Raw genomic sequence first — 17,664 nt, 5'->3', positions numbered from 1 at the left:
TCTTTCAGTATTTATCCTGTCCATTCAGAATCATCTTATGGAAGCAGTGAATTTGATCCACTTAGTCTCAGAAGATCATCTAACTATCTAACTACTCATGTGGATTCACTGGGTTGATCTTTGGCTAGCTCTTGAAGAACTCTTTTTTTGTTATACAGACATCCAGAAAGTATAGTTACTAGCATAAATCACCAGTTAACTTTTACTAAATCTACACAGCAAATGAATGAAAACAAACAAAAGAGGACATTTCAATTTTGCTATATATAGAAATAACAAACCAATGACAAAAAAGTCTTGTATTACTGTCTTTCTGTATATAATCATCTAGTTCATCTTTAGTCAACATATATGTTTACTTTTCTGGAGGTTCTAGTGTGAGACAGATTTACAGATCTTTTTCTTTTTTTTTCAACTTATTTTTCATATCTCATTACACTTAATGAGATTGGAAACCTGCATTTGAGTCTAGGAGCTATGAAAACTGGCTCAGCATATTGCATGTAAGGCAAATAACTGGAAATCAAGTGGTAAGAGCAGGAGACACATTAATTATTCATAGAACTAAATGTATTGAAAAGCCCACATTACAGCTCACAGAGGAACATCTCTGAGTTCAGAGAGGGGAGGAGTAAGAGCCTTCAAATCCAGTTAAAGTGCACCTGACACACAAGAGAATGGTTCTCAAAGTGACCATGAGAATTTTCAATAAAAGCTAAGGTTTTCAAGAAGTTTCTGGTTCCTAAATCCCAGTGAAAATCAGTGGGAAAAGAATATTTCCCACTTTCAAATTGTGGCTCAAACAAGTGGAAAAACCTTACTTATATTTTGAATTTCTATCTACCAACATATGTTGAGAATTTTATAACATTTACTTTTGCATCTAGATGTGTTGTGACTGAAGTCTTATTGTAGCATAACGAAATCAAAGTTTATTGGGGAAAGTGCTAGTGAATTTACTGTGAAAGTAACAAATCTATTTATCACTATATGTAGTGAAACAAATGAGCATACATATAAAGATGTTAATTTTCATCTCTGTTTTCTTTCTGTATTAAGTATTCATCCATAAAACTCAATTCTTTTTTATTTTTTCTCTTTTCACTTCACTGAAGTTTCCAAATGGTGCAAAGTAGGTTAAAGACTTCTGAGGTAGCTCTTTAATAAGCTAGAGAAATAGACAAGAAGTCTATGGACCACACATTACTCTAGCTAAAAAAAAAAAAATTCAGTAAGTTTAAGGGGAAGAATGTTACATAAATGATCATTACTGATATTTAAGTTTTTCCTGCTAAATTTTTTTTTAAATGAAAGATATTACAAAACTTTATGTGTGACTGTATGATTAAGTGTTACTACCTACTCTCTTCTTAAAGAAAATAGTACAAATTTGCCTGAATTTTCTATTTTCCTGAAAGTGCCTACAAATAAATATTACATTGTTTGTATCAGTTTATTGCACAAGATGTATTAGTAGCTACGGCTTGTAGAGATGATGTTGCTGCTTGGGTAAGCAAAGCCTTTTCAATATGTATTAATACAAATATGTAGTGGAATTGTAAAGTTAGTGATACTTCATATGGATTCACTGAACATTACTAGTCTTACTGGGATTTAAAATTTCAGCATCATGTTGCTTTTTTTTGAATGCTACAGTTTAACCTGACAGTGCCATTTGCTCACTCTGTCTAGGTGAGTTGGGGGAGATAACTGGAAAAGGAAAAAAAATACAAGAACTCATGGATATGATAAATGACAGTTTAAATAAAGAAAAAGAAAAAAAAAGAAGAAAAAAACAAGGGAAGCACAATGTACAATGTTTCTCTCAGTCTGCAATTCAGTCTTTGCCTCAAATAGTACCTGTACTGTGTCAATCTGATGTATAATAAACTCTACATGGTAATATTATGAAGTGGGGTTAGCACATATGTTAATATTTCAAAACAACTTTAAATATTACATTTGTCACTCACAATGGAATGTGCATTCTTTTTCTCTTATAGAAATTTATTTTTCCCGTGATTATGACACTTTTTTATATGTACTGTACAGTTATGTATCGTTGCCTTTGTCACAGTTCTGAGTACCAGTATTTGTGTAAATATAACTACTCAGAGCCTTACAAATATTTACATTTTGCTTTGGTTAAGAGAGGTAATGGTAATTTTCTTCATCAACAAATGGATAAAAATAAAATAGCAGTTTATTAAAGCAATGGAGGCAAAGTTCCATGCATACTCAGAGTGTAGTATATCAGGAATATATCTGTCTTAAGTCATGTTTTGAATTTGTGAACAAAACTTGTCAGTGTCAACTCTATTATACAATAGCTCTTCTTTTTTATTGCTAATACTGTTTCTTTTCCTTTTTCTTCAGGGTTCATATTTCATTTATCTGTTTCAAGAAAAAAGTTACGCAAGGCATTATATCTAGTGTTATATTAAAATTCAAGTGTATGTAAGCATGTATATAAAGATTATTGATAGCCTTTTAAATCCTATTTAGTTTAGTTTAGTTTTTTTTTTTTTTAATTGAAAAATACATTCAAATTTCTTCAATAATATAGAATTTACAATTCTAATATGTTTAATCCATGGTCAATTAAAACTTACTGTAATTGAATAAAATTTTTCTTTATATCACTGAGAAAGAGCTTAAAATTTATTAAGGGAAAACTTTAGTAACCTAATGTTTATGAGTGCACACGTTACAAACTTTATGGGAGAGAACCTACAATTCTGTTCTGTAATGTTCTTTGTTGTAATGAGACTAAGTTCTTGTAAATTCTGGTGCTGGAAAAGTGAAGAAGGTAGGTTCTGACATAAGGAAATGATGATAAATACACTCTTTTGTATTTACACTTCACATTCCATTTGATCAGTATTAGCAATTGATTAAAATATTTATGATACTTGTTCTGGATAAATTGCATTAATATATTTATTATTAAAGTGAGAATAATGTACCTCATTGTAGATAATATTTTTATTTGTGCTATTCTGTTGAATGCCAGCTTTAAACAAGTGGAAAGAAAGTCTATACATGGTTGTTTAGAAAACTGCAATAACGTTATTATTGTAAATATCTTTTAATTTAGAATAGGGCACTCAGAAAGACAAAGATTAACATTTGCAAGAAAAATTAAATGCATTGCAGACATCACCATAGTGTAGTCTGTGACTGATAAGTCACTGTATCAGCAAACATATTTACCCTCCACTGGATTATACAGTCCTTCAGGGGTTCGGTATATCATGGATTATTCTTTGCAAGTATGTGGGTTTATTTTTATATTATATTGTTTCATCAACAATATTTAAATATTGCTCTGATAATTCATGAGGGTAAGGATTCACTAGAAGTATATGAGGTTTTGAAAAGAACATTTTACTTGATACTTGAAATAGTTTTATAATATTGCAGTCATAGTTTGCTTAAGAACTATCAGTATAAATACAGAAAGAAGACTCAAACTAGTTAACAAACTGAAGTTTATATAAATAAAAGTAGCATATCTCAATTATATAACAATGCCTATGGTCAGGTAAATTTTCACAATTCTCTTCTTTAAAAATACTATTTTATCCCTCAGTAGTTATCAAATAAAGAGGATATGAAATAATTTTGCACTGAAAACTGACCCAAATGCGCAAGAGGAGTGAATGTAGTTTGTGATAAGCAACTGTAAAAAGAGACTTGAAGGAAATACGAAAGCTATCAGAAATAATTTTTTTTTTAAGATAAAGTACAGGAAAAATTCTACTTGAATATTTGGAATTTAGAAGAGATGAAATAAGATGAGTTACTCTTGAAGTGGCTGGAGACTGGGAAACATATTTTTTCACAATACAGACAGAAAAGAAAAAACCCTGAAGTTTGCCAAAAGTAGCAAATCCTAGCATCTAACGACAGTTCAGTGAAAAGCAGATTCTAAGATTTACGTGACTGGAACATTTTGCAGTTGCTCATGGTAGTATAATCAGTAAAGAGATCAAAATTATTTAGAAAAAAATGGAAAGGAATATCATACAATAATGGCAAAAGATGTTGCTATGAATTTACCTGAAGTTGTTTAAAACAAAGATTGGGAAAAGTTTATGAATTGTCAAAGTATCTGGGAGTGATGAAAACAGAACTTATAAAGGAATCAGTGGAGTCGGTGGAATCCTTATAAAGGAAGCAGTGATACTGGAGAGCAAAAACAAAAGCAAAGTGAATAAAGATACTGAAAAGAAAGAGCATACTATGGTTCTGCCAAAATTTGACAACTCATTCATTGTTCAAATAGGAATAAGTCAATATAAACACAATAGTTTGTATTTTAAATGAAATAAAAGAAATACATAGAAGCATAGAAGCAACATTACCCAGAACAATGAGATTTTTCACATCTTGGCTGCAAACAATGTAAATATGGTGGAAAAAGTGAATGCACTAGCAAATAAATAAATAAATAAATAAATAAAAATCTGTCACAGAGAAGCAAAGATAAGAATATAGAGTTTAACACCATTTAAAAGTGAAGATTAAAATCAAAGATGATATGCTTAGAAAAAAAAGGCCATCAGGAAAAGCAAAAGAAAACTTCAAATGGAACAAGAAAAATTGTGAGAGGATATGTTTGAGATGTTTGTTTATATAGTTGGTGTAGAGAGTAAATGCAACATTTATATTGATAAAAGACAGTGAGAAAGGAGAAATTTTACTATATCATATGTCCATCCATTAAGAATGTAACAAGACCTTGCATGGACTGGAATGTTGAAAGATGATATTGCATACTGTCTTCCATAAAGAAATACAGATTGTTGTGGCCTTTCTCCATAGGAGTAGGAATGTGTTTAAAACAGAAACTGGAGCAAGAGCAAAAACGAGCATCTTCCTAGAAGACAGTGGCTACTAAGGTAAATAATTTTTAAATGTTATTCTGACATTTCCTACGAACTTTTATAATTCTTTTCATGCTGAGAAATGTTTTCTAAAGCTTATGCCAACTTATTCTTACTGCTTACTAAAGCTTTCAGGAGTTTTTGTCCATTCTGTTTCTCTACAGTTTTTACATAATGTCATGGTTTTATGATTTTTGGTCATCAGTATTCCACACCATAACATCATGTAATGCACTGGGGGTGGGGTTTGATATCTGCCGAATGTTCGTCCGACGGAGAAGAACTGCATTTCCCCAGGAGGCTTTGCGGTCAGCAAGGGGATATAACTCCATGCAAGGTCACCTGATCCTTCTTCTTCGCCTGCGCTTCGCTGTCTGCGCTTCGCTATCTGCGCTTCGCTGCCTGCGCTTCGCCATCTGCACTTTGCCGTCTGTACTTCAGTCACTCAACTGGACTGCACTTCTCACCCCAGCATTGTGGTGAGGTCTATACAATTCAAACAGATTCTCTCTCTCTCTCTCATTGTATTTTACTAATACTATATTTAGTAAAATCATTTGTTCCACCTCAGATTAGTGCTGTTGTTTTCAAGTATTTTGGGGTCCCCTGCTTCCCCTTTCCCAGAGGCGCGGATCCGCAGATCCCTCCGCCCTGCTGGTCACGGAACTGGGCCGGACCAGCCCATAAACCGTTGACATTTTTGGTGGAGAATGCGGGCACTGATCAAACCCCAACTCTCCCAAGTTATTTATAATATATCCCACCCTTCCCCAAAACTGCTCCAATCAAATGATCACATTTCAGACAACCCCAAGTGTCTTAACATGAGCTGCTTCTAAACACCAAGACGTACATGTTTTCTGGCAAATCAGATGCAGTTATTTTTTTTGGAGGGGGAGTGGGAAGAGGGAAGAGGTTTAGTTCATCAATCTCTGAAAAGGAGGAAGGAAAAAACAAAATCAGGACAATCGCTTCTTTAAGGTTGCCTTTTTACAGCAGGTACAGATTCTGCAGATTTCCCCCCCAAAGCAAGTCTGAAACCCTCTTGTTCAGCTTGGCAATACGAAGAGAGATTCCGGTGGCTAAGGAGAACCAGCCAGACGAGATCAGTCTGAGCAAACTGATTTCGAGGCTTTGTTGTCATTTCCCTTTGGGGCCAGTTTCGAGGGGTTTTCCAATATCCTTCCCACGCAGTTTAAGGCCAATGGCTCTTTCAATCTTGCCCATAACCTGGTTATTGGGGATTGCTCTTCCTGATTCGTAGTCAGCAATGACTTGTGGTTTTTCATTGATTTTTGTGGCCAAGTCCTTCTGTGTCATGCCCTTGCTCTGCCGACCCTGCTGGATTACTTTGCCCACCTCTAGGGGAACTCTGTCATGGTGCAGCTCTTCTGTCTCTCGGTCGAGCTTGGCTGTGTTCTTTGTGATGAAGTGTTGTTTGTTTTGGCCTGCTGCCCACTTCTTGGAGGTCTCCACGTCCTCGCCCCGCCGCTGCGCCGCCAGCACCGCCTGCTTGGACTTGGCCTGGGCCGCGCTGGGGCCCTTCTTGCGCAGCACCGTCACCGTGTCCCAGTCGCTCTCCGCCATGACGCCATGAAGTGAAGAAGTGGCATAAGCAACCTACTCCAGCACTTCAAGCACGGGTAAAAGAATTACAAGACAAATCAACCACCAAGGTGAACTTCTCCAGAAAGGTGATTGCTCCAGTTGCTGCAGACAACGGAGGTAACAAATAGAGGGGCCCTGCCCCCAGCCAGGGGGGGGAAAGGGATAATAGAGTTTATTGGACTGTGTGGATTAGATGGCCTGGCACATCAGAATCACTAAAATATAGGGCCCTGGTGGATACTGGTGCACAGTGCACTCTAATGCCCTCGAGTCACCAAGGGACAGAATCAATTTATATTCATGGGGTGACAGGAGGTTCCCAAGAACTGACTATGTTGGAGGCCGAAATCAGCCTCACTGGTAGAGACTGGCAAAAGCACCCTATTGTGACTGGCCCAGAGGCTCCATGTATACTTGGTATTGATTACCTCAGAAGGGGATATTTTAAGGATCCCAAAGGGTATCAATGGGCCTTTGGAATAGCTGCTGTAGACACAGGTGTTAAGCAGTTATCTGTTTTGCCTGGCCTATCAGAAGATCCATCTGTTGTGGGGTTGCTACAAGTGGAAGAGCAACAGGTACCGATAGCTACAAAAACGGTGCACAGACGGCAGTATCGCACCAACAGGGATTCCTTGCTCCCCATTCAGAAGTTAATTCATCAATTAGAGAATCAGGGAGTGATCAGCAAAACTCACTCGCCTTTTAACAGCCCCATATGGCCAGTGCGTAAAGCCAGTGGAGAATGGAGGCTGACGGTGGACTACCGTGGCCTGAATGAAGTTACACCCTCATTGAGTGCTGCTGTGCCAGATATGTTAGAACTCCAATACGAACTGGAGTCAAAAGCAGCTAAGTGGTATGCCACCATTGACATTGCTAACGCCTTTTTCTCCATTCCTTTGGCCAAAGAATGTAGGCCACAGTTTGCTTTCACATGGAGGGGCATTCAGTATACCTGGAACCGTTTGCCCCAGGGGTGGAAACATAGTCCAACCATTTGCCATGGGTTGATCCAAGCTGCACTGGAACAGGGAGGTGCTCCTGAGCACTTACAGTACATTGATGACATCATTGTGTGGGGCAACACAGCAAAGGAAGTTTTTGAGAAAGGAGAGCAAATAATCCAGATCCTTCTCCGTGCTGGTTTTGCTATTAAGCGAAGCAAAGTGAAAGGACCTGCCCAGGAGATTCAGTTCCTAGGCATAAAGTGGCAAGATGGCCGTCGTCACATCCCGACAGATGTGATCAACAAAATCACTGCCATGTCTCCCCCCACTAATAAGAAAGAGACACAATCGTTTCTGGGTGTAGTGGGTTTTTGGAGAATGCATGTTCCAAACTACAGCCTCATTGTAAGCCCACTTTATCAGGTGACACGGAAGAAGAATGATTTTGTGTGGGGTCCTGAGCAGCAGCAGGCTTTTGAGCAGATTAAACAAGAGATAGCCCGTGCTGTGGCCCTGGGGCCAGTACGGATGGAACAGGATGTGAAGAACATCCTCTACACTGCTGCTGGAGAGAAAGGCCCCACTTGGAGTTTGTGGCAAAGAGCCTTAGGAGAGACCCGAGGCCGACCCTTGGGATTCTGGAGTCGAGCCTACAGGGGGTCGGAGGAGGGCTACACTCCAACTGAAAAGGAGATCTTAGCTGCGTATGAAGGGGTTCGGGCTGCTTCCGAAGTAGTCGGTACTGAAACACAGCTCCTTCTGGCACCTCGACTGCCAGTGCTGAACTGGATGTTCAAGGGAAAGGTTCCTTCCACCCATCATGCTACTGATGCCACTTGGAGTAAGTGGGTTGCACTGATTACACAACGAGCACGGATGGGGAACCTCAGCCGTCCAGGAATCCTAGAAGTCATCATGGACTGGCCTGAAGGTAAAAAGTTTGGAACACCACCAGCAGAAGATGTATCTCGTGCTAAAGAAGCCCCACCATACAATGAATTACCAGAGAATGAAAAGAAATATGCCCTGTTCACAGATGGATCGTGTCGTATTGTGGGAAAGCATCGCAGATGGAAATCTGCTGTGTGGAGCCCCACACGACAAGTTGCAGAGGCCACCGAAGGGAAAGGAGAATCAAGCCAATTTGCAGAGGTAAAGGCTGTCCAACTGGCCTTAGATGTCGCTGAACGGGAGAGGTGGCCAATGCTCTATCTCTACACTGATTCATGGATGGTAGCAAATGCCTTATGGGGGTGGTTACAGCAGTGGGAGCAAAATAATTGGCAAAGAAAGGGCAAGCCTATTTGGGCTGCTGACCTATGGAAAGATATTGCTACCCGAACAAAAAATATGGTTATAAAGGTGCGTCATGTAGATGCTCATGTGCCCAAGAGTAGAGCTACAGAAGATCAGCGAAATAACCATCAGGTAGACCAAGCTGCCAGAATTGAGGTGGCTCAAATAGACCTGGACTGGCAGAACAAGGGTGAGTTATTTTTAGCTCGGTGGGCCCATGAGACCTCAGGTCATCAAGGGAGAGACGCAACATACAAATGGGCCAGAGACCGAGGGGTGGACTTAACTATGGATGCCATTGTACAAATCATTCATGACTGTGATACATGCGCCACAATTAAACAAGCTAAGAGGATGAAACCTCTCTGGGAGGAAGGGCGATGGCAAAAGTACAAATATGGGGAGGCATGGCAGGTTGATTATATCACTTTGCCACGATCTCGCAATGGTAAGCATTATGTGCTCACCATGGTGGAGGCAACAACCGGGTGGCTCGAAACATATGCAGTACCCCATGCTACCGCCCGAAACACCATATTAGGTCTGGAGAGGCAAATCCTGTGGCGACATGGCACCCCGGAAAGAATTGAGTCAGATAATGGGACTCATTTTAAAAATTCACTTGTGGATACTTGGGCCAGAGAACATGGCATCGAGTGGATTTATCATATCCCCTATCATGCACCAGCCTCTGGTAAGATCGAACGCTACAACGGGTTGTTAAAAACCATGTTGAAAGCAATGGGTGGCGGAACATTTAAACACTGGGAGAAGCATTTGGCAGAAGCCACCTGGCTGGTTAACACCAGAGGATCAATCAGTCGAGATGGTCCTACCCAATCCAGCTCCCTACATATTGTAGAGGGAGATAAGGTCCCTGTAGTACATGTAAAGAACATGTTAGGAAAAGCAGTTTGGGTTTTTCCTGCTTCTGGGAAGGGCAAACCTCTTCGCGGAACTGTCTTTGCCCAGGGACCTGGGTCCACCTGGTGGGTGATGCAGAAAAACGGGGATGTTCAGTGTGTACCACAAGGGAATTTGATGTTGGGGGAGTGCAGTCTGTAATCCCATGTGTTAAGCATGATGTAGTGATGTAGAATAAGGGGTGGAATGTCATGGTTTTATGATTTTTGGTCATCAGTATTCCACACCATAACATCATGTAATGCACTGGGGGTGGGGTTTGATATCTGCCGAATGTTCGTCCGACGGAGAAGAACTGCATTTCCCCAGGAGGCTTTGCGGTCAGCAAGGGGATATAACTCCATGCAAGGTCACCTGATCCTTCTTCTTCGCCTGCGCTTCGCTGTCTGCGCTTCGCTATCTGCGCTTCGCTGCCTGCGCTTCGCCATCTGCACTTTGCCGTCTGTACTTCAGTCACTCAACTGGACTGCACTTCTCACCCCAGCATTGTGGTGAGGTCTATACAATTCAAACAGATTCTCTCTCTCTCTCTCATTGTATTTTACTAATACTATATTTAGTAAAATCATTTGTTCCACCTCAGATTAGTGCTGTTGTTTTCAAGTATTTTGGGGTCCCCTGCTTCCCCTTTCCCAGAGGCGCGGATCCGCAGATCCCTCCGCCCTGCTGGTCACGGAACTGGGCCGGACCAGCCCATAAACCGTTGACACATAACAGTCTTCATGCATTTCCCATTGCATGAACATTGCAGTTGGTTCTATGAAGATTTGTACTGACCTCATTGTGTCATCAGCCTGACATTATAATTTCATCTCCACAGAAATACTGAAACACTTTTCATCATAATTTGATATTGTAAATGTGGTGACCATAGATAGTAATAAAAATTCCTTACAATTGCATTTTGACATCATAATGCAATCTCCATAGTCTTCATTTGACATTGTGATGAGATTGTGGCAATGCTAACTCTGTATGAATGAAGCAGGTACTATGGAATAAAAAATTTGAAGTACAGTTTTATGCATGATGAACAAATGATTATAAATATCTATATGTAGTCACAGTTACATTTTTATTAAAAATTAGAAGATATTGTCTCTCCATCTAAGGAATGAAAATCTGGAGCAGGTCTTTTATTGATGAAGTGAATAGACTAATCACTTTTCAGATGAAGATTTTTCAATTCATGCAAGAGAACATACAGTTTGTGCTGTTCACTTGCTTAGAATATGTGACTTCCAGTTTTATCTTCTGAGACATGTACTTCTTTGAGTAGCACAGTAATAAGATTTAAAGTTAATGAGTTTACAATGCAATAATGCTTATAACTGATGCTTATAACTTTTCTACCTACAAAACAATGAGTTTTTAATTTTTAAAACTCCATTGAAAATATCATATTTTCTACAACATAGGTATCATTTTACAAAAATCTTGTCCCTTGGAATAAAAAGTCAGGTGCAGGTCCAACTGATTCTTTAACTTCAGTTTTAGGGTTGATAAGCATAGTGACAGACTGCTTTAAACAGTGATTCTGATGCTTTTAAATTAGTCAACAGTCTGAAGTGAATCAGAATGACATTTTTGAAAAGACAAAGCATTGTTGTTTTTGATGGAATCTGAATTGATGATCCTTTGGAAAAATATGCCTATCTTATTATTAGACCTTTGAGATACTTACATCACCTGTAATCTTTAATTAAAGCATTTTCTTGTAAGTATACTTCTAACATTCTTCTGTAATATAGGCAACAACAAATATTTAAAAATAAATAAAAGCTACTATCTCAAGATTATAACCATGGTGCTAGACAGACTGAGACCATGGAGCTCTGATCTTCTCAGTTTTTGAACAAAATTGTACATATTGTACATCTTTTCTAGAGTGTTTACAGGTGGAACTGGAATAAGATACAGATATCAGTAATTTATCTTCAACAACAAGCCTTTTTCTTTTTTTTTTTTTTTTTCTCCGAATTTCCTCTCTTTTTCTCTTAGGAGTGAATAGATAATGCATCAAGTGATGTAAAGCTACAGTCAGACAAGCAAGTTACGTTTTTAGAACAATGAAGTTACAAAGTCTAGACCAAGCTCTATAAAGAAGTCCCTTTGATTGTAGTTGAAATACAGTTTAGAATGGCAAAAGCTGTTTGATTTGGTTGCAGAAGCACACAAAACACCTGGGTCACTTTATTTGAGAACAGTTCAACGGATTTTTAAAAAAAAAAATAAAAATAAGAAACACTATGCATCAATAGCCATGACTATAGCCTTTTATTAAAACACATAAAGTGTTTGCTGTGTTTTTCTTGTTTTTTTTTTTTTTTTTTTTTTTTTTTGACAGTTTATATCCTTACAAAAAATATTTTCAGTTCTCTTCTGTGCTTTATTTATGTTAGGTATTATTATTATTACTTATAGGTATATAAGTATAGGTATATATAGGTAGTAAGGCTACAAAGATCACAGTTACAATGGGTATGAAGACACCTGATTGCATTTATGTGAACTGAAAATCACCTTTCTCATGACAATAATCATTATTTATCTTTGCAAGGTAAACATTATAAATATATGTTTACATAAATATAAATAAATACAAATAAATATATATACATAAATATATAAATAACATATTTAAAACATAATAAATAAAACAGGTTTAGAAATTTTTATAAGTTAACTGGAAGAGTATAAATGCAATAATTGTGTTTAAATGCATTACATGCACTAAATGTATTTTAAAGACATTTGGAGGGGATAATTTTTTTTTTAATGAATCATATTTCTATTGAAAAATGAATAATAAAAAATTGACATTTTTATCAAAAAATTTTACACTCAATTTTCAGATGAAGTAAAACTTCCTTTGAATAGACTCTTCCTGTATCGAAGCAAATCTCTTTTGTTAAATGACATCAGAATTATTAGGTTGTCACATTTCTCTGAAGTGATTGTGTGCTTTATTTCATTTTATTGTAAAGCGAAGTATACTGATATTCAAAGTAACAAGTAAAAATGAGTGTAAAGGATCTCTGAGTTGACAAAGTTCTAGAGAGAGAATGTTAGAGTCTGTGGGCTTCCTGGGGACTGTTTCTAATTATTCAGATGAAGTTCAGAAAATTGACTGACATACCAGCAGCAATATTTTTTTTCCTTTTATACTTTTTTCATAAACAAGGAACATTGCAACACAATATAGCATTGTACAAGAATGTTGCAGGAACACATTCTTGCACTAGAAAATGTTAAACTTCCCTTCAAAAAATAAGTTACTTTGCCTTTATTGGAAAATAAATTTAACTGGAGATATAAGATTACTGATGCATTGTTGATATAAGCAGCAGTTACTTAAAATACAGAAGTAAACAACTGATATGTTGAACTCAAATTTTATAATTTTGAATGGATTAATAAACTTCTGTCCATATACATATTTTTTAATTTGAATAATGCAGCAATGATAAAATTTTGAGTCAAAGTTGTTTAACTCTGACAGGCAGCTATGTACCATGCTGCTGCTCACCACTTACTCTGCCATTGTAAAAGGAGAGAGAGAATTGGAAAAGTAAATGTAGGAGAACTCGTTTACTAGTTAACACAAAAACTGTGCATGCAAGCAAAGAAAATCAAGACATTCATTCACTATTTCCCATATGTAGGCAGATGTTCACCTAAAAGCCAGGCTCATAGCACTTAACAATTTATTGGAAAGACAAACTCCATCACTCCAAACCTCCTTCCCCTTCCTTCTTCTTTACCACAGCTTTTACTGTCCAGCATGATGTTATATGATGCCATATCCCTTTGACCAGACTGAGTCAGCTGTGCTGGTTCTGTTCTCTCCCTCCTTCTTTTGCCCCCCCGCCTCCTCACTGACAGGGCAGTGTGAGAATCTGAAATGCCCTTGGCTCTGTGCAGTACTGCTCAGCAACTTCAGTGTGTTATCACCTCTGTTTTCACCAGAACTCCAAAACACAGCATTACATGAGCCTCTGTAAGTAAATTATAAATAAATAATAAAAAAAATAGCTCTATCTTAATCAAAACAATGATAGTAAATGTTTAACCACTTTGAAGAAATATGATCAAAACCATGCTACTAGCATCGGAGTGAACGCTTGAATAAATCCTGTACCCGTTGCCATTGATGAGTAATAAAGAATTTGAATACTCAGTATGACAAGCAAAGTTGTTTTCTAAAGATTAAATAAATCTTTTTGTAAGAACAATTTTAGGCCTTAAGATGTTAAATGAATATGTCTCATTTTTACACGTGAAGTGTACAATTTGTCCAGCACAATCATAGCAACTAGTTTGATGAGATCTCTCAAGAGTGGTTGGTGTTTTCGCCTTATCCCTTCACTGACACACAGCTACTTTCCTAGTGGTCTGACAGGTAGTCTGCCAAAAAGAAAACATTTTTAAGTTGCCATTAATTCCAAAATGCTTATCTTCATTGGACAGAGATTCTTTCTGAGGTCAGTTTGGTAAAGAGATTGAAATGTGCTGGTCTGAACATTTCTAACTGGAGTCCCCATTTCACTGACACTGGGTTGAATCCCTTTTATTATCCCTTCATCAAGATTAATATTTAACAAAATATAATATTTGACAGTAATGCATATGATAAAGAAAGTATTTAACAAAAGTATGATTAGTCACAAATTGTTTCTGCCACTTCCACCTACTCTACAGGCCTCACAAATGAAATGGGGAAGTGGTTAGACCTGATGAAAACAGAGGGGGGAATAGTTATAGGCAAGTTTGATTTCTGCTCTGGAGAATTATTCCTTCTCTCATTATGTAGTGTGATGATCTTCTTTCACTAGACCACATGGGAATCCTATGAGGTTTCTTTTCATAATGTCTGGACAGTAATACAGTTGCTGTTGCAAGTGTATAATGCTGCTATGCTAAAAGTTTTTTGTTTGTTTTGTTTTGATAATCCTTTCATTTTATATATAATTCATTATTTAATACTCTGGAATTATTTTAAGAGATTGGGAATCAGTTTACGTATGTGATAAAAAAATATTTATGCCTGTCAGAATTCATATACAATAAACATATTCTTTACAAATCTCAATTTTCTGACTTTTAGGGTAATACTTTAATTACTAAAATTGCTTAAGACTTACTTCAGTGTTCATACTGCTTAATTCAGTACACAAGTAGGGCAATTGATGTGAATCCCAACATCTGGCAATCAGAGTGCTCTAATGAGTTACTTTTTAAAGAAGTGTCTGTCTGCCGGAGGGGTCTATAATGCAATTAGACACATTAGCACTTTCTCAGACATTTGGGGCTATTTTTTTAAGAGAAATTGTGATTGGTGCAAGCTGTAAAATGTTTGCACTTTTGAAAGATGAAAAATGGTCATATATTTGCATTTCAGCTATATATGGAGAGTTTTGTTAGAATGGTGTCATGTAGTACATTTGGTGTGGTTTCTGAGTATCTATTTGCAATATGCAAGTAGACTTAAATGCTTAGCTATCTACAATACTTTAAAGAGTTATGGTCTCCTTTTGCTAAAACTTTTTCAGTGACAACCTCAGGGAAAACATTGTGATTAATAATAAAAACAGTTTTGAGTATATATGCTACTAATGAATCGTTTAAAATTAAAATCATTTATTCAAATGTAAGGAAATTTTTGAGAACCATGGAAACATCTTCAGAGTGTTTTTGTGACCAGAAAAAAAAAAAAAATTGAAATGGAATCAATTACTTTGATTTTAAAGGTTCTTTTTTTGTTGCTGTTGAATGTTATGAGACATATTTTATTGGATATTATTTCAATACCATAGTTAAAATACATAAGTAGAATTTTCAAACTTTTAATCTAAGATATTAATACACAGCAATAATTCAGTAATTTCACATTTGTTTCCACATCTCATGTGTCCTGAATATTTTGTAATAGAATCAAAAAGTAATCCTTTTGTTTCTACTGGAAATTAATGGTGAAAATTCTGACTCTTGCTGTGGCTGTTGTGAATATCTACTGAGAAAATTGGCTTTGCTGATCAGGAGCAAAATGCTTACAAGAGTTGCTTCAAGCATGCACATCTATACATTACTCTATGCATTATTTGAATATGGTAATTTTATATCTGTATATGTGGGCATGAGATAGATATACATAAACATAAATACAGCTTTGTAAAACTAAAGAAAAAAATAAGCTTGTGTTGAGTATTTGCATAATGTGACAATGTATAGAAACCTAACTGCAGGTATTCTGTTGATAGAATACAGAGGTTACATAATTTAAAGTTATGTTACTGCAGAGTTTATCACAGCATTTTAAAGCTTTCTAAAATAAATTAAGCTGTATGAATAACTAAACTGGAAATTTGATTGCAACTTTTTTTTTTTTTTTTTTTTTTGCAGTTGACTTCTGAAGTGTTACGATAGGTTCTAATTGAAGCACTGAACTTCATATGCTTTTTGCAACTAGCCTATGAATATAATTTCTGCTGATTTAAGAATCTGATGTCAGGGCAGTAACTACGCAATTACCTTTAGTTTAAGTGATAGCAACATGCTGTAAATAAGATTCTTAATTGTGTTTGCAAGATTAAAATTCAGTCCCATTGTTTTTTTCACTTATTTCTTTGGTGGCTTTGTGGTATATTCACACTGCTACCTCTAAATGAATGTCAACTTGTTTTACCTCGACTGCAGCCAATCGATACTTCATTAGGCTGAATTGTCTTGTGCCCATGCAACCTTGAAGCTGTGGCTTAATTACCACCCATATTATGCAGTGGCTTGGAGAGCTGTGCTCAGCTGTGTCAGTTTTGAACAAAAGCCATGCTGTTGCCTGCATTTAGGAAAAATGGACTTTTGAATTAAAGAACTATAGTATTTTCTAAGTTAACAATTAATGATGATAACCTCTTTTATTATGTGTATGTCAGTCTTCAGTAAGTTTACATTTGAATAGATCTCTACATATTGCAAAACTTTAAAAGACAAGTACCTTTGCTTTTCATGTTCAACCCATCGTTGATTTAAGATAATTTTAAATTAATGGCAAAGTAACATTCATCTGAAAGAGAAGACAGGAGAAAGTGCAGTCAAATGGCAATCATGACAAATGACATCTCTTGTCTGAGAGTCATTTTTCCTCACTAGACTGATTTGTCATCCCTACTTTTGACATTTTTCATCCTGCTATGAAATCACATTGACAGAATAAGATATTTCTACACTTTACACTGGACTACAGAAGATGGTTCTCAGCATTCATTTATTTCTTTGTATTACATTTAAAGGATTGTAAAATTTGTAAGTAACTAAATTCTGATGATAAATTTCATTTGCTTTGTAAAATACAAAGTTCACACTGCCCTAAGATCATAAAGTATATGTTGCTTTTTTGTTTGAGTTAGGCCATTGTACAACTTAGAGGAAGACAAACTTCTTCGTGAAGAAAATTTTCCGCTTGGGAGTACCGTCCTATGTTAAGTGAGAGTTATCAAAACCAGTTATAAGAATGAGTAGAAACTACCTCACTTTAATATGTTATACCAATTGCCTTGGTGAGGTCTAAAGACCTATGGACACTATTTTACAATGTTTTATTTCTGAACCACAAAACAACATAAGGCTCATTAATTCCAGGATACATTAGTTTTCTACATATAATAGAAACTATACAAAGGTCCTTAGTATTTTCTCTCAGGTTGCTAACAAGGATAGATTCAAATGAAGTCCAGAAATGTTGTTTTCAATCATCTCAAATGCAATGGGAAAAGTAGTAATTTGTACAACTGGTTCAGTTGTTTCAGAATTGTTCAGTTGAAAGGGACTGCCTGACATCTTTAAGGCTAACCAAACGTTAAAGAAAATTATTGAAGACATTGTCCAAACGCATCTTGAACACTGACAGCTGTGGGGAACCAACCACTTCTCTAGGAAGTCTCTTGCAGTGTTTGACCATGCTCACAGTAAATAAAATCTTCCTGACGTCCAGTCTGACG

At 36.6% G+C, this 17,664-nt stretch overlaps 1 protein-coding gene across 1 annotated transcript; it reads right to left on the bottom strand.

Annotated features, from left to right (window-relative positions):
* Positions 1-5,673: 5,673 nt before the first annotated feature.
* Positions 5,674-6,476, bottom strand: LOC306944516 (endothelial differentiation-related factor 1 homolog; the record flags this gene model as incomplete). Its single annotated transcript, XM_079533057.1, has 1 exon — positions 5,674-6,476. The coding sequence occupies one exon, from the start codon at positions 6,474-6,476 to the stop codon at positions 6,030-6,032; it is 447 nt and encodes a 148-aa protein (XP_079389183.1). The 3' UTR covers positions 5,674-6,029.
* Between the last annotated feature and the right edge of the window lie 11,188 nt (positions 6,477-17,664).

Source organism: Tetrao urogallus (assembly GCF_951394365.1).
Source record: "Tetrao urogallus genome assembly, chromosome: 3".
Taxonomy (NCBI): Eukaryota; Metazoa; Chordata; class Aves; order Galliformes; family Phasianidae; genus Tetrao; species Tetrao urogallus.
Note: the sequence above shows the minus strand (reverse complement) of the source record. Positions and strands in the feature narration are given on the sequence as shown.